Source organism: Rutidosis leptorrhynchoides, chromosome 2 (genome assembly GCF_046630445.1).
Source record: "Rutidosis leptorrhynchoides isolate AG116_Rl617_1_P2 chromosome 2, CSIRO_AGI_Rlap_v1, whole genome shotgun sequence".
NCBI lineage: Eukaryota > Viridiplantae > Streptophyta > Magnoliopsida > Asterales > Asteraceae > Rutidosis > Rutidosis leptorrhynchoides.
Window position 1 is genome coordinate 162,979,406 of NC_092334.1, and position 19,062 is coordinate 162,998,467.

Here is a 19,062-nt window from a genome sequence, read left to right on the forward strand (position 1 = left end):
TGCCACTACCTCTAGAGCCTCTACCACCACCCCTAGAGGAACTTCCACTACCCCTTAATGAAATGCTAGCATCACTTTGACCCTTGCATATTTTCTTATTATGAACAAAATTTCCACATGACCCACATTGCACAGATTTAAATTTCCTAGAAAGTTTACCACCTTGAACCATGTCATCTATCTCATTTTCTCCCATTCTTCTTTATTTCTTAGGTCTTCCAACTGGAGTGTGATGCTTGGGTGCTGTAATAGTAATTGTAGCATTACACTTTTCCCACATGTTCCTTCCGTTGATAGGTTTAATTTTATGGCTATAAACATTCTTCCATGTTTCTAGCCAGTAACATGGATGAACCCAAGATTCTTCAGGTCCTGGATTTAATCTATTATCAGCCATATCTCTGATGGTACGCACAACATGCTTGCAAGGCATCCCTGTCAATTCCCACTTTTTACAACTACAAACTCTTTGAGTTACATCAACCACACATTGATCTCCCCATGGTCCACTAACCTGGTATTGACTACCTCCATTCCACACAATAGTATATTGGGTTGCTTGTGTTTTGATAACATTAAATAACCTGGTTGCTGCTGGTGTTAATGGTCCTTCAAATTTCTCTATCTTTGATTGAACATTAGCAATCCTCTTCATTAAGTACTCACACACATAGTCCAAAGCAGTGATAATTGGCTTATCTCTTGCAGCTCTCAATTCTTTGTTAAACACTTCACATAAATTATTTACCAGCAAATCCAAATGAGCTCTACCTGTTTGTTTAAAAACTACTAAATTAGTAGACTAATTTAAACAGTTAAAAACTACAATATGCATTTAACATGTATAATGTTCAATTACCTGTAAAATGAGATCTAGACCAATTATGGGGTGGAATGAGACACAACCATTCATATGCTCCAATGTTAAACTGCCTCATCTCTTGCATAGCACCTTCAAATTCTATAACAGTGGTTGCACTAGCTGACTTCCATAAGATTTTTTTATATTCTTCACCCCTATAAGTCTTTTTAAAATTCTGATGAATGTGTCTAACATAATATCTATGCTCAGCACATGGGAAAACACTTGCAATAGCAGGAAGAATCCCCTATCAACAATTAAAATATCAAGACATTAAGTAAATACTATAGTCAAAGAAAATAATAATGTACATACTATAGTCAAAGAAAGGTAATACCTTTTGTCTATATGTTATAAAAGTGAAGTTGGAATTCTCAACCAAACCCAAATCAGCCCCTAAGCATAATAAAAACCATTTCCAAGACTCTGTGTTTTCAGCTTCAACTATGGCATAAGCTAAAGGGTATATGCCATTGTTTGAGTCAACACCCACAGCAGTAAGTAACTGACCTGGAAATTGACCTTTCGTAAATGCACCATCTAAGCCCAGAATCTGCCTCATACACAACCTAAAATCTTCCCTTAGTGGCCCCAAGTAGACATATATTCTTTTGAATTGTCTTGAATCAGAAGTAGCACTATGCAAATGTTCCAGATCAATTTTAATAGTTGTACCTGGATTCTTAGAAATTAACTTACCACAATAATCTCTTAGTAACCCATAAAGTTGTTTGTAATCACCTCTAATACATTTTAGTGCTTTCTGTTTTGCATAATAAGTCTTTCGAAGACTAATTTTCACTCCATACTTCTTCTCTAATTCTTCTTTTAAAGCTTGTGTTGGTATGTCAGGATTACCCTCAATTTGTTGCATAATCTCATTAGCCAAATAAACAGATGAACATTGATTGATAATTCTGGATTGTTGACACTTATGTTTATTATTGAATGTTTTAACCATCCAAGTCTCACCAAATTGTAACTTACTGACTTGCAACACCCAAGGACATTTGTCAGATTTCTCTGCTCCATCACATTGTGATGACCTGGAAAATTTTAACTAATTTTAAACCTAACTCTCAATATGATTTAATATTTTTGACACGATATGCAAAGTCTGTTAGGTTGAGTCTCAAAAATTTTGAAATGTTTCATATATTCATTTGACCTTCGACTATTCCCAACGATTCACGAACCACTATCTGTAAATAAATACATATATATTTATATATATATATATATATATATATATATATATATATATATATATATATATATATATATATATATATATATATATATATATATATATATATATATGATTTAATTTATTTGTGTAAATAAAATAATATATTATATATATATATATATATATATATATATATATATATATATATATATATATATATATATAAAGTATATTGATCCAAAAATGAGTTATATAAATTTTAGGCTTATTAAAAATATATTTAGAAGCTAATTAATAAATTTTAACATTTTTTATATTTTACCCAGGATCGAGCGTTGACAACTGAGTTAATTTTTATTTAATATTAATGACCAAATTTTATACCATAATTACTAAAATAAAAAAAGATAATTACTGTAAAAATTTGGGATTTTTCCGAAACATTTTTATCCGCCACTGAATTAACAACGGAGCGCGATTTTGCATTCCGTGAAAACTGTCGGTAGAAATTGACAAAAGAAGGTGGATGATATTTTTTCTTTTTCCTTACACGTTGTTAACATGAATTATTATTATAATAATATAATAATTAGTGGCGGTTTACTGTAATTGTTATTCTTGCATCCTTACACTTATTATTTATATATATGTATGTTGCTATTATATCCCATCCATAACCACATTAGTGTTGGTCCTCTGCAACGCCCAAATACATCACAACTCATCATCTTTTTCATATTGCTACTACTTATATTACTTTATTTTCAGAACTCTGCTATTCAAGCATGATTCCCAACTATTATCTTGTTTCTGTCCATCACTAAAGCCATCACAAAATACCACCATCTTCATCACCTTCATCATTATCGGTCACCAAGCATCATCACTACAACCTACAACCTTCTTGTTGGTAGATGAACCTTCTACTATTCCGGTCACTAAACCAACACTGCCCTATATGCTTCTACTGCGGATAACAACCATCATGATCTAATATTCGACTAAAACAAAACACCATAACCCCCACTTATTCTTACTACCGTTCAATTTACACCCACCACCATTTTCTATTTTGTTTCTTTTCTTTCCTTTTAAACACCACAGAACGCCACCATCATCAAACGAAACCATCATCAAACTACAACTCGTTCCCACTTTGGTGTGTTCCTGTCTTTGTTCGTAACCCACCTGCTACTATCAACTTGTTTCCACTTTTGTTTGTTCGAAAATCACCACAAACCTCCAGATCACAACCCCCACTAACCACCAGACTGCTACCCGCCGTTTGTATTGCTTATTCACTGTTGTTAGTCGAAAACCCACTTCAATTAACTTGATACTACTGCTATTCGATCACCCTAAACCACCATCTTCAACCTTGAACATACACCATAAACGAATCGTTGTTACGCTGATATGTTTATGTTTTTCTGTCACCTTAAACCGCCATCGTAATGTGCTGCAAACTGTTTCGTTTCAGCTCATGAAACCTACTGTTTTGCTGCTACGATTTACTATTTGAAGTATATATAATTACTGCAACTTTCTGTTTCTATTTGTTATCAAAACCAAAACCCATTTGCTCTAGTTTTTAATATTTAATAACTGTTACTTTTTGATGGTCGTTTTCTAATTGTTCGACCCATGAAACCATCACTAACCTGCAATAATCTTTCTGTTTTACATCGCACCATCATAACCCATGCCACCGCCACCATTGAACCATCTCCATCACCAAACCATCACCCAATTCGATATTTTTTTTTCCTTTTTCCTGTTTCCCTTCGAAACCACCACCGTTAACACCAACCAAGCTATTGTTGCACCTGCGTGGTTCTATTCAGCTGAAGAAGAAAATGAATCGTGTTGGTAGTGATGATAAACAGTAAAAACACGATGATAATGACTTGATGGTGATGAGAATAAGCATGATAGGCTGCTGTGTGATGTTTCTGTAAACAATCATAACGTAACCCTTTGATGTTAAACAGATCGTCTATATATTTTGAAGCTGCTATCCGATTCCTTTTAAACATCAACGACACCCCATGATTTTATTTGGGCTTCAAAAAGTAACTAGGCCTTAATTAAACTAAATATTGCTAATTGGGTTTCTGTAAAACTTGGGCTTAGGAAACTGCTGTTGGGCCGAGATCAAATTATATGTTGGGCCGAGACCATTATATTTTGTTGGGCCAAAAGAAACTAGTTATATATAAATGGTATACAGGTTATATCAGAAAAGAAAGGTAGAGTAGACGGTATGGGCGTGTTGTCGCGTTTTGAGAGGTCGTAGGTTCAAACCTTGGTGGAGGCGTTTATTTCTTTTTAAGGGTTGTTACAATGAGGTAGCTATTTTATTATTTCTATTATTATTATTACTACTATTATTTATTATTATTATTATTATTAGTATTGTTATTATTATTAATTATTGTTGTTATATGATTAATATTATTATCATTAATAAGTATATCATTAATAAGTATTAGCATTAGGTATTATAAGTATTATTATCATTAATATCATTATTATTATTAAAATAAGTATTATTAGTATTAATATCATTATTAGAAAAAAAAATTTATATAGTTATTATTATTACTACCCTTATTATTATCATTTTTATTATTAAAAATATTAAAATTATCATTTTTATTATTGTTATCACTTTTATTATTATCATTATTAGAAAAATTATTATTTTTATAGTTATTATAGTTATTATATTACTACTCTTATTATCATTATTATCATTTTTCTTAAAATTTATATTATTATTAAAACTATCATTTAGATTATTAGTAGTATCAATATTATTATTATTATTATTATTATTATTATTATTATTATTATTATTATTATTATTATTATTATTATTATTATTATTATTATTATTATCATAAAAAGATACAAGTTGTTATTTATTACTATTGATATTATTTTACCAAATTGATATTGCTCAATTAATGCATATTCTTAGTCGCAATATCAGTCCCAAATGTTATGATTTTATGTGTATTCGAGTAGTTTTCAGGTTTGTAATTAGTTAAAATGTCCAAAGCATCGAATGAAATGTTATTATGGATTTTCAATGATATAAAGATCAAAATGAAGATAAAATGAAGATTTCTAATGAGCAACAAAAGACTACAACATCGCGCTTCAAGACTACAAGTTAAAATGATCGAAATCACGAAATCAGCGCGCCTGCACGAAAAAAATCATAACTAAATCATACGGACTCGAAAAAAGGCGAATCAGGTGTCCAGACGTCCGTAACTCAAAAATATACGACTTTCATGTATATACCTTACTCGAAACGCGTACACATCTATGCAAAACGCGTACGTTTTGGACGAGATTCAGATTAGAGTTCACATGGGATGGCTGCTTTTATATAAAATATAAATTCTTTAACAACAATTACAGCAAAAAGGGTATGTCACCAGCATTTATTCCCTCACCTACCACTACTCAGTTTTAGATATAATAGAGAGTACGTACAGTATCAAAACAAGGGAGGAAGTAGTAGTAGTTTAGGACATAGAGGGATACATAACAAATAAATATTTTCACTAGTGTTCTTGTTTATTTTCAAGTACTCGTATCATTTTTATTTCAGTTCCAATTAATTTCAAGTGTCAAGATTAGGATAGTTTTATTATTAAGGGGTGTATTATTCGTGATTAAGGGTATTGTTGTGCGAGTACAAGGGTGCTTTCATTTCCAATTTCTACCATTTGTAATCATTAAATTGAAGACCTTTTGTAAGTTTGTTACTTTCATTTTTTTTATTGTCATTGTTACTTATTATTATGTTTATGTTTATGTATTTTTATTTTTACTCCCGTATCATTATCATGATTAGTTAGTAAATTCCAATAGTGTTCGCATAGATGTAGATTCCATTAAAATTATCGTTATCAATTTATTATTATTATGTTTATATTTTTATGATTACCCTAGTATAATGAGTAGCTAATTTCCCTAGTGTTCACTTAGACGTAGAGCCCCTAGTAAAATGGATTGTTACCTTTTGTAAAAGTAAAAATGTAACTCTAGTATTTTTAATATTGAGCCTAATTAAAAGAACCATTATTATGTACTTGGATATTTAACCCCTGTCACTTAATTTATTAGATTAAAATAACGAAAGTTATTTTTATTTATATAAATTAAGCTTCAACATTTAAAAGTGATTTAGACGAAATCATGAATAATTTACTAACACTAAATTAGGAATAAGGTTCGGTGGTTTGGGTAATATCATTAGCTACATAAAAGTGAAATTGTAAAAAGGGAAACCGTTATGATTTGGGTTTTGGCGAAAGTCAAAACTGGGTTGGGTCTCAATTTAAATACTTAGGAACTAGTAACTATCTAAATAAAATCAAATGAAAATTAGATTTAATTTAGTTAGTCGAAACTTTATACTTATTCGAAAGAAAAATATAAGTTTTATACTAAACATTTTAATACGAGCTTAAAACTTAAAACAATCCATGGATCTAGAGGAGACACATTTAAGTAAACACTCCCATTTATATATATTGTAAAATTATTATTATTATTATTATTATTATTAATTACGTATTATCATTATTATATACTAAAAATATAAAAATATAAATCAATGAACTTCGGTTGAACCAGACTGTTTTGTCACATCGAATAAACCATACGCGGATCGCGTATAGTTTCACACGAACCGCGTATATTTAAAAGTATACGCGAAACGCGTATATACGTACACGAAACGCGTAAGTGTAGATACAGTACTTTACGATTTTAGTTTAAATTTCAAGTTTTAATTAAATCTTTTTATTATTACTTCCCTTTTCTACTAGATTAACTATCGGTAATTTAATCTCTTGAACTCCATTCTCCCTGTGGAACGAACCGGATTTACCAACAAACTAAACTACACGGATAGGACTAGTTGCCTATATATGTTGAAACCAACCTAAATTCATTAAAACACCATATATACAATAAAACAATTCGTGTAACAAAATAACTCAAATCCGTTCATAAATAAAGGTACTGTTTCAACGCATCAACTTTTTGGCACCGCTGCCGGGGAGAAATTGTTCATTCAGGAATTTAATTACTTTTAGTTATTTGATCCTTTCGTCAGGATTTATTTTCCTACGAAAGTTTTGTTTTATTTTTCTCTTTGTTCTTTTTAAATTTCAACTAGGTTCCAGTCATACTGTAATATGGATGATTTTGAGAATATGACCATGGAAAATCTTTTTAATGCCCAACAATTTAATCAATACTCTCAAATAAGTTTTGATGATAATTGGTGCGATTCATCTATCTTTAATAGGGTTGAAACTACATATATTTGTGAAATTTGTGGAGGTTATCATTTGACTTGGGAATGTGATTATCATATTTCCATGGATCAATTGGAGAGTTATGAACCCATGAACTATATATGGAATGAATATCAAGAGAATAACTCGAATCCAGATTTTTATTATCCAAACCAACCTTATTACGATTCCCCACAAAATTATCAACAATGCCAATTTTCTAACCAAATGCCACAAAATTTTCAACAAACTCAAAATGAAGAAAATTACTCGTATGATTTACAAAATATTATGATGAGTTTTATTGAAAGTCAAACCGAAACTAGGGATGTACTAAATCAACAATGGCAACAAAATCAAACATCTATTCAAAATCTAAAAAGAGAAATGGATCATTTGTTTACTATTCTTTCGGAAAGACAATTGGATGATTCATTAGTTGAGTCTCCATTTTATTATCCTAACCCTATTTTACAGGTTTCAAACGACCAAACAATTAATGAGGAGGACGAGGTGCAAATTGAAATTGTAAAAATTAATTCACATAACCCTCCGGAATTAAAAGAATATGAAATCTCTATGAAAAACATAAATGAACGTGGGGTAAATGGAAAAAAATGATGAGCATTATGATTCTGAGGTCGAAGTGGTAGAACCAGTTAATCATACGCCAGAGATCTTTTCCTGTCATACTAATCCGCTTTGGTATAATGATGAGGAAAATGAGGGTGTTACAACCGAGATCTTTACAGTTTATAATAATCCACTCGCGTATAATTGTGATAATAAGGAGGTGGAATTGATGAAGTCGTCAGAAAACATTGAGGATGAAAAGTTTAATATATTAGAACCACTTGAGAAGTCACCTTCTCATGTGGAATTCGTATATCCTCATGAGGTTAACATTTGGAATATCTTAAAAAATGATCTATTTGGGCAGGATCCACCTAGGAGAATAAAATTTTTATTGCAAGCCGCACTTAGAGAAGTGTTGTGTGTTGACTCTCGGGTTGGGTATTCCTTTTTCATCAAACCGAAAAAGGATTTATCTGATATATTATATACCATCCGAGATGTAAATGAATGGCTCACTTTTCTAATTCGTGGAACTTTCTCCACTGATTTTATATGTCGTTCGATAAATATAGAGAAATTTGACCCAGCTAGGCAATAAAGTGCGGGGTCGAGTCGAGAAAACGACTTGTTGAAAAAAATCATGTTTTGTGTGCCTTTTATTCATTATGTGATTTATAATATTAAAAGTAAAAAAAATAGAGTGCATTTAATTCTTATTAAATTTGTGTGATTTTTAAAAAATCTAAAAAAATATATTTTTTTAATACATTAAATTTTAAAAATTAAATTTTAAAATTTATGAACGGATAAAGATTAGGCATAATAGCCGAAATTTCCGTTACCTAAAAGAAACATAAATTTTATAAAGGATATTTTAAAATTCTAATTACTTACAGTTATATAATAATAATAATAATAATAATAATAATAATAATAATAATAATAATAATAATAATAATAATAATAATAATAATAATAATAATAATAATAATAATAATTTTTTTTATGGTGTGTTTTTAATTTATTATGCTTTTGTTTAAAAAAGACACAAAATTTTTAAGTGTGGGGTAAAAAATTTTGTACTATAAATGTACAACCCCATCTTGTGTGTGATTAACATGGTTGTTTGACAGGTACTTACGATGATGATGCATTCAACATAACGAAACACCAAATTTATATTGTGATATAAGGATTGAATATGTTCATACGATAAGCATTTTACGATCTCCAATTTTTAACTAAGGAAGTTCTAACTACCTTTACATTTTTTTTGTCCTCTCAAATTTATATTTTTTTATCTGATTTTTTGTAATGAGGGCATTGCAAAATCTTAAGTGTGGGGTGGGGATATAAATTCTCGAGAACTTAGAATTTGGTCATTTTTACGAAAAATTTTGAAATTTTTTTAACAAATATACATCAGTTATTTGATTAAAACATATAAAATGAAAACCAAGTATAAAGGAATTTATAAACCCATATGTTTAGAACCATTTATCACATGTTTCTATGAAGTTTATTGCAGTTATCATTGCTTTGGAATGTATAAACCTGAATATCTCATTAAGGAAGTAAAAGTCTTCCAAAATGACACACTTGCTAACTTATGTTAGAAGATGTAGTCCAGAACAGCTGTAGGTTGACGAAAAATCTTGAAAAGTCATCTCTATCTTCGGCTGAAAATCCACCTCACCTCAGCATCAAACAGGGTTTTTGGTGGTCAGACTTATCCTAACCATGAGATGGATCTGTCTCGTACAATGGGGGGCACATTGCAAATTAGCTTTTAAGACTAATGAATCTAATCCCTAGATGGATGATCTCCGTAAAGATCAACCGCATTTATGTTTGACCGCGGTCAACATATATATGCCATAACAAATTGAGGTGTGCAAACTCATGGTTCACCGATGATATTTGGACACGATATAATTTTACTCTAAAACTTGTGCTATTTTATAAATTATATTGTGTAAAACCATTTTTAGGACATTCGATTTCAAGTTCCATGATACTTTAATTATGGGGGTGGATAGCTTGCTAATCGCCGACTAAGACTAACATTTTCAGTTACCCTCGACCGGAATTTGAGGTTAAAAATTGGAAAACGTGTCTAGTGTAAAAACTAGCATGACATTTTATAAAATCATAAAACGTTTTCACAAGGTCCAATTTTCCCTAAGGATCCAAATTTTTAGACCTCAGTCACGAATCTCAAACTTTGTTTCTGTTGGCAGAATTTCATTTCGTGTGGTGTGCGTGTGATCTAGTAAATACTGTGTTGTGTAATATATTTCACATAGCGTGTGTTTTTCATTTCGTGTGTGTGTGCGTGTGATTAATAAATTGATATGGAAAATTGTGTAGTATTCCGAGTCTATTAAAAAGTTGTTATTGCTTGAGGACAAGCAACGTTCAAGTGTGGGGTAATTTGATATTGCTCAATTAATGCATATTCTTAGTCGCAATATCAGTCCCAAATGTTATGATTTTATGTGTATTCGAGTAGTTTTTAGGTTTGTAATTAGTTAAAATGTCCAAAGCGTCGAATGAAATGTTATTATGGATTTTCAATGATATAAAGATCAAAATGAAGATAAAATGAAGATTTCTAATGAGCAACAAAAGACTACAACATCGCGCTTCAAGACTACAAGTTAAAATGATCAAAATCACGAAATCAGCGCGCCTGCACGAAAAAAATCATAACTAAATCATACGGACTCGAAAAAAGGCGAATCAGGTGTCCAGACGTCCGTAACTCAAAAATCTACAACTTTCATGTATATACCTTACACGAAACGCGTACACATCTACCCGAAACGCGTACGTTTTGGACGAGATTCAGATTAGAGTTCACATGGGATGGCTGCTTTTACATAAAATATAAATTCTTTAACAACAATTACAGCAAAAAGGGTATGTCACCAGAATTTATTCCCTCACCTACCACTACTCAGTTTTGGATATAATAGAGAGTACGTACAATATCAAAACAAGGGAGGAAGTAGTAGTAGTTTAGGACATAGAGGGATACATAACAAATAAATATTTTCACTAGTGTTCTTGTTTATTTTCAAGTACTCGTATCATTTTTATTTCAGTTCCAATTAATTTCAAGTGTCAAGATTAGGATAGTTTTATTATTAAGGGGTGTATTGTTCGTGATTAAGGGTATTGTTGTGCGAGTGCAAGGGTGCTTTCATTTCCAATTTCTTCCATTTGTAATCATTAAATTGAAGACCTTTTGTAAGTTTGTTACTTTCATTTTTTTTATTGTCATTGTTACTTATTATTATGTTTATGTTTATGTATTTTTATTTTTACTCTCGTATCATTATCATGATTAGTTAGTAAATTCCAATAGTGTTCGCTTAGATGTAGATTCCATTAAAATTATCGTTATCAATTTATTATTATTATGTTTATATTTTTATGTTTACCCTAGTATAATGAGTAGCTAATTTCCCTAGTATTCACTTAGACGTAGAGCCCCTAGTGAAATGGATTGTTACCTTTTGTAAAAGTAAAAATGTAACTCTAGTATTTTTAACATTGAGCCTAATTAAAAGAACCATTATTATGTACTTGGATATTTAACCCCTGTCACTTAATTTATTAGATTAAAATAACGAAAGTTATTTTTATTTATATAAATTAAGCTTCAACATTTAAAAGTGATTTAGACAAACTCATGAATAATTTACTAACACTAAATTAGGAATAAGGTTCGGTGGTTTGGGTAATATCATTAGCTACATAAAAGTGAAATTGTAAAAAGGGAAACCGTTATGATTTGGGTTTTGGCGAAAGTCAAAACTGGGTTGGGTCTCAATTTAAATACTTAGGAACTAGTAACTATCTAAATAAAATCAAATAAAAATTAGATTTAATTTAGTTAGTCGAAACTTTATAATTATTCGAAAGAAAAATATAAGTTTTATACTAAACATTTTAATACGAGCTTAAAACTTAAAACAATCCATGGATCTAGAGGAGACACATTTAAGTAAACACTCCCATTTATATATATTGTAAAATTATTATTATTATTATTATTATTATTATTATTATTATTATTATTATTATTATTATTATTATTATTATTATTATTATTATTATTATTATTATTATTATTAATTACGTATTATTATTATTATTATATACTAAAAATATAAAAATATAAATCAATGAACTTCGGTTGAACCAGACTGTTTTGTCACATCGAATAAACCATACGCGGATCGCGTATAGTTTCACACGAACCGCGTATATTTAAAAGTATACGTGAAACGCGTATATACGTACACGAAACGCGTAAGTGTAGATACAGTACTGTTACAATTTTAGTTTAAATTCCAAGTTTTAATTAAATCTTTTTATTATTACTTCCCTTTTCTACTAGATTAACTATCGGTAATTTAATCTCTTGAACTCCATTCTCCCTGTGGAACGAACCGGATTTACCAACAAACTAAACTACACGGATAGGACTAGTTGCCTATATATGTTTGAAACCAACCTAAATTCATTAAAACACCATATATACAATAAAACAATTCGTGTAACAAAATAACTCAAATCCGTTCATAAATAAAGGTGCTGTTTCAACGCATCACAAATAAATAACTATATAAGAATATATTTAATACATATCACATAACAACATTAATATTTTCATAATAAATACTAAGTATTTATCTAAAGTATATAAAATAAATATAGTTAATTAAGTTATTAATAAAACATATAATCTATTAATATAGCAATTATATCACTAATAGTAAATAAATTTGTTTGATTATGATTATACATGTTAATATATATAATTGATATAGGTTCGTGAATCCGAGGCCAACCCTGCATTGTTCAATTCCGTCGTATGCATATTTTTACTACAAAATATCGTATCGTGAGTTCATTTGATTCCCTTTTACACTTTATATTTTTGGGACTGAGAATACATGCGCTGTTTTTACAACTGTTTTATTTAATGCCTTTGAAATCTATATTTTTTTTGGACTGAGAATACATGAGATGCTTTTATAAATGTTTGACGAGATAAACACAAGCAAAACATTCCTCGAATGAATTATTATACAGACAGAAGTTCCGTTGATTATTATTGAATTAGTTGGACGTTATAATTGCCACTAATTGATGTGAATATTTCCCCCTGATTATTATAGCTTGGTAACCTAAGAATTAGGAAACGGGTATGGCCCCTAATTCACGTGAATCCTAAAGGTAGCTACCAGGTTTAAAACCCCCACCCAGAATGTTTACTAGACGGAAGAGCTAGTGGGCTTGGTGTTTAGTACTTCGAGATTTATATATTATACAGATGAGATGTTCTATTTTGGAAATATTATTGATGCACATTATATGTTAAGGTCGGTTACCAAGCCAAGCAAAGAAAGCAAAGTGAATGTTATATATTGAGAGAATGATTTTATACACAGATTATGTGTATGTTATTTTGTACACGAGAAAGGTGTACTGTATTTAAAAGAAATCGCATGTATATTACAGGTGGGTATAGGATTGGAGCCCATTTGTACCATGCACATTTAAATCTTGTGGTCTATTAAAATTATAAATTTTATTGTTTTATGATAAACTTATGAACTCACCAACCTTTTGGTTGACACTTTAAAGCATGTTTATTCTCAAGTATGAAAGAAATCTTCCGCTGTGCATTTGCTCTTTTTAGAGATATTACTTGGAGTCATTCATGACATATTTCAAAAGATGTTGCATTCGAGTCGTTGAGTTCATCAAGATTATTATTAGGTCAATTATAGTTGGATATATTATGAAATGGTATGCATGCCGTCAACTTTCGATGTAAAAAAATTTTGTCTTTTAAAAACGAATGCAATGTTTATAAAATATATCATATAGAGGTCAAATATCTCTCAATGAAATCAATTATTATGTAACGTTTATAATCGATATGAACGGGGCATTTCACACATGACTCAACAGACTTTCCTAACTCAATGTTTGTGCCAAGACAAACAATTCTAACTCTTTCCAAATCATTTTTAACAATTTTCAACTCCCTTCTAGTTTCAACTGCTATCTTGTTTACTAAATCTTTCACTTCTCTTGAGGTTCCAAATGTTTGACCAAGATAAAAATGTGTCTTTGGATCATGATCAAGACCTTCAACCTGAAGTTGCTTATTCTTCAATTCCCTTATTTTTCTTGCTCTAATTATAACATTTTCATCAGTCTCATCTTCATCAGTAGCACTGTCATTCACATTATCCGTAAGTACCAAATCAGCATCATCTTCTGGTTCATTGTCAATTGGGATGATGGGTGAATTATGTGAAGTTACCATAAACTCAACCTCATTATTAATATGTAAGTTGTACTCAGTCATATCAACTTTAATCACATCAACTTGGTTCTCCTCATCAACCACAAAATCACTATCTTCTTCTTCATCTTCATCTACTTCCTCATCATTGTCTGTACAAAATAACAGGTTAATGTGAATGACAGTTTCATAAATAATCAGTTTCATAAATAATCACTTAGTTTCAAAATCTTCATCCACAACTGCAGTTAAACCCTAAAAAATCACTTTGATAGAATGTACAGTTTCATAAATAATCAAATTCATAATCTTAGTTTGTTTAGATTGGCATGCACAAATATATAAAATACATAATCAGATGCATAAACTTAGTTTCTTTTAGTATCATGCAAATATATACAACTTACATAATCAGATTCATAATAGCTGAACCTATTAAGTATCATACATATATTACTATCATACATATAATACTTTCAAACATTAACAAGAACAATATATTAAACCATTCATCACGTTTTCTGACAAATAACCAATCGAACAAAAATCTATCGCGAATGAATGATAAACTTACAAATGTTAGGTTCTTCAAGTTTGATTTCCTACTGTTGGAATTCATCATCCGTTGGTTGTGATCCATTCATCGCTAACTTAGTAGGGTTAGAATTTAATGGTGAGAATATGGAAGAAAAATACAGCGTGCTATTATGAAACTGAAACGTTTGGTTGTTTATGTGATTAAAGGAGTAAACGAATCGTCCATAAGGTGTTATACCAAAAATACCCATCATGTGAGGTGCATGTGACTACAGATAGGTGCATGTGACTACAGATTTTAAGGTTACGGAAACCTGAATATGGACTAGTGCCATTTTTTTAAAAAAACTACAAGGACCATCGATATAATTTTTAAGAATAAAGGACTACCGCCGTAATTAAGTAAAAACCATAGGGACGATCGGTGTAACTAACTCTTTATATATATATATATAACTAAAAGTTAAACGAGAACCAAAAAAGGTATATAATTATCAGGGCCAGCTCAATTAGAGTGCAAGTTGAACAATGGCACAGGGCCCAATTTTTTTATGGCCCAAATTTGATTGAAATTACTTGTAGCTCAGTCCAATACATAAAGAGGGAAAACCCCACATCTAAGCTCAGTGCGATAATTAGCAGCCATCTATGAACTTTTATTGTTGGCTTTGTTCCCTTAATTTTATACTGCATCTATTTTCATTTGCCAAGCGATGTAGGAAGTGTGGTAAGTTTTAGAGGTTTTTAACCTTCATGAAAGATAAAATTGATACTACACAAGAAATACATTTTAGGTTCTCTAATTGTGCATTTCTTCGACATATGGGAATTTGTCTTCAATTGTGAGCATAACATTTAGTTCTACAAATACTTACTTCAACAATAATAAACAAGAACTAAGTTATCAAATAGCTTTCAAACCTCCAAAAGAAGTTATTTATTCAAAAGAAATTATTTATTCATAAGGGCCTTTTTTTACCACTCGCTCAGGGCACTGGAAAACTCGAGACTGGCCCTGATAATTACGAGAATTAGATTACAAAGATTTTCACATGTGAGTATATTGAATCGCATATTAATGCTGATGGAGAGTAAGATAGAACCCTAAATAGTCTGAAAAACCTATAATTTACCTATATTATCAAATATATAATTTATCGTACACATATACACGTGTATGTTGGTGATCATATAAATATTTCATATAATTTACAATTTAACATGTAAATTGTGGTTTTAAACATTTGTTTATTGATGATATAAACATTAAATAACATTTATATGTGATATAGCTCGGTTTATACATATTATTCTTGCAATAGCTAGTTCCATTGTGTTTGTTTCGATCTATAATTGAAGATTTATTGAAGATATATGTTGAAGTGTAGCGCTTTTATGTTATGGTATTATTTGTGATGATACTTGAGGTTTTTGAGGTGATTTAGAAGCTTTAATGACAAGAGGCATAGTTTCGGTTAAAGCTAAAAGTTCAAGACTTTTCAAGGGATGAAAAAAACCCCCCTTTTCGCGAGCTTATAAGTGCATTTTGACTTCCCCTTCGCGAGCCTTACATCGAGCTTAACTCGCGACACGAAACAATGAAGATTGAACGCGAAGTCCAGGGAACAATGGCCTCACGATCACGAGGATATATGCATGGGGTAGCTCGCGATCGTGAGTAAGGGAGGTGCATGTCACTTTTATAAATTGCATGTTACGAATCACTTTTATGCATGCATGATTTTCAGCCGTTTTGGAGCAATTTTGGGGGTGATTTTGGGTATTTTAGAGCCAATCTTCACCAAATTGAAAGGGATTAACACCAAAGCTTGTTTCTTAGATTACTAAACATCATTGGTACTCTTTTGTTCATTGTTATTAGTGATTATATGACAAATATTTGTGGTTTTAATTGTTTGTTTGATTTCGATCATGCTTGGCAAAATATTCCTAGTGTTCGCTTTAATGTAAGACTTTTGATGATGAATTGCTCTATATATTAAGATCATTAATGTTATTATGTTTGATTGATCGTGTTCTCTCATAGATCCACTGCTTATGAATTATATACTAGTTAATGTGAGTTGATTAGTGATTAATAATTCGTACTTCAATACTGTGATCTAGACAATTACATGTGAGTGTAATTGGTGATTGAATGACATTGTGATAACACAATTGTATATCTTATTTTGAATGATCTTAACAAGCTAGGTTTTATGTGAGTTCAACCAAAAGAGAATCGCATTGATTAAACAGGGTAAATTTTAACTACGAATGATGTCTATGTGAGTTTACGGAGTTAATTAGGTCCTAATTTATGGATATTGTGAGATTGACATGAAATATTTACTTATAACTATATAATAATTGGTTTAATGGTAAAACAGCAATCCCAGTCAATTGTCGAACATTGAAGTGAACATTGCGTTCTCCATCATGGTTATTCGTTTACTTCATTTACATACTTTAGCTATTAATTAAAAAACTCCCCTATTCTTAGGATAATTATTAGTTATTAAAATCTTGAACAATTGCTTCCTGTTGACGAACTTGTACTTCCTAGATATCTTACTGCACTCGTCAGGAATAGTTTCATGTATTTGTGCGTCATTTTGGTCTGGAAAAACGTTTTCGGCTATTGCTGAATGGTGCGAGGTAGTGTACATGTTTGAAAATTGTTCATTATCCAGTAACCATCATTCAATGTATGGAAGGGTGTTTATTAAACTCAATTATCCAGAGTTGGTGAATGACTCGATCAAGATTAAGCACAGATCAAAATACTATTTTGTCAATGTTGAAAAAGAAAGAAGAGATTATCCGAGTAAAGTGGGCAAAAATAAAACATGTTGGGAGGTATCTAGTGATGGTGACGATTCAGATTATAACCCAGATCCAAACAGCTTCAAGGAGGAATATGGTAGTGAGGATTTAATGGTTCATTTTGATGATGATTTTAGATGTGATAATGTGTACGAAGATCCACTGAACGATGATGTTCCACTAAAAAAGTCTAATTCAGGCGAGGACGTGTCGAAGAAGATGACTGGAGCACCTGGAAACTTGGATCATAATGTGGAAGATCAGGAGTGTGGTTGCTATGGGATTCAGAATCTTTTTGAGGGACTCGATGAGGTTGTGGCAGAAACAATCGACAACCCTCATAATTGTAATCCTAGTCCCAAAACAATTAATGATAATAATATTAATAAAAATAACGGCCACCTTATTTTTGAGGAAAAGATGGCAGAAAAGGTGAATAATACAAAGGTGGATACAAGCATCTAGATAAAGTTGGCCCAAATAGTGTCCCAAAAGAAAGTCCAGTTCGAGTAAATGTTGAGCCAAGCCTTAATGGGATTGATATACAATTGGATCAACAAGGTGAACTGAATACTAAGAGTGGAAAAAAGACTGAACAAGCTGTGGAAAACAACAAGGCACATTTGAGTATAAGGGGTGATATAAACAGTCTTTTATCATCCGGTTGTAGCTCAAAATCGAGAGAGGTTTCCTTTAGAAACAATTGTTATTGGAAGGCATGCGGTAAATGGACAACTTCATCTAGATTTATGTGTTTCAAAAAAATGGCGAGATGTAATCCAAAGTGCGATTTAGCTTCAAAGGTCATATGCAAACTATGTGATCGAAAGCCAAAAAACAAGAAAAAGAAGAGGAGTGCAAGCAGCCACTTTAACAGTGCAGCCACGATTTGGGATCAATGAACAACGAAGATGAGCTTAGCGAATATGGGGAGAAACTTGGATTGAGGTGTTCCAACCCCAATCCTCAATAAGCTTCGCTTCCTCCTTTCGTTTTTGATTAATTTTAATAAAGATATTATCTCTAAATATTTGTAGGCTTGTGGTTGAGGGTAAATTCGGGTGGGTAAAACGAATTTGTATGAAATAAAGACCTAACATTATCGCGTTTCAAGAAACAAAGTGCAAGTCTTTAAGTGATGGGTGGGTTTAAGTTTTGTGAGGTAATGGTGATTTTGGTTATGTTCAAAAAGAAGCTATCGGGAGCTCGGGTGGTATGTTAATGTAATGGGATAAAACTTGTTTCGAAGTGACTTAAGCAACGGGGGGTGATTTATTTCTTGCAATTCGCGATAAATGGAAAAATGTGGGTAAAGAGTCAATTGGGATCAATGTATATGGACCACATAATGATGCGGCTAAAAAATTGTTTTGGCAATCATTAGATGGGCTAGTTGGTAGTTATGATGGGCTTGGCT

The 19,062-nt window shown here is 31.1% G+C and overlaps 1 protein-coding gene across 1 annotated transcript; it reads right to left on the bottom strand.

Moving 5' to 3' along the window:
• Positions 1-202: 202 nt before the first annotated feature.
• LOC139888401 (uncharacterized) lies at positions 203-17,488 on the bottom strand. The gene is made up of 5 exons (XM_071871410.1): positions 17,395-17,488; positions 13,945-14,434; positions 1,200-1,908; positions 860-1,109; positions 203-771 (listed from the first exon to the last, which is right to left on the bottom strand). The coding sequence occupies exons 1-5, from the start codon at positions 17,486-17,488 to the stop codon at positions 203-205; spliced, it is 2,112 nt and encodes a 703-aa protein (XP_071727511.1).
• Between the last annotated feature and the right edge of the window lie 1,574 nt (positions 17,489-19,062).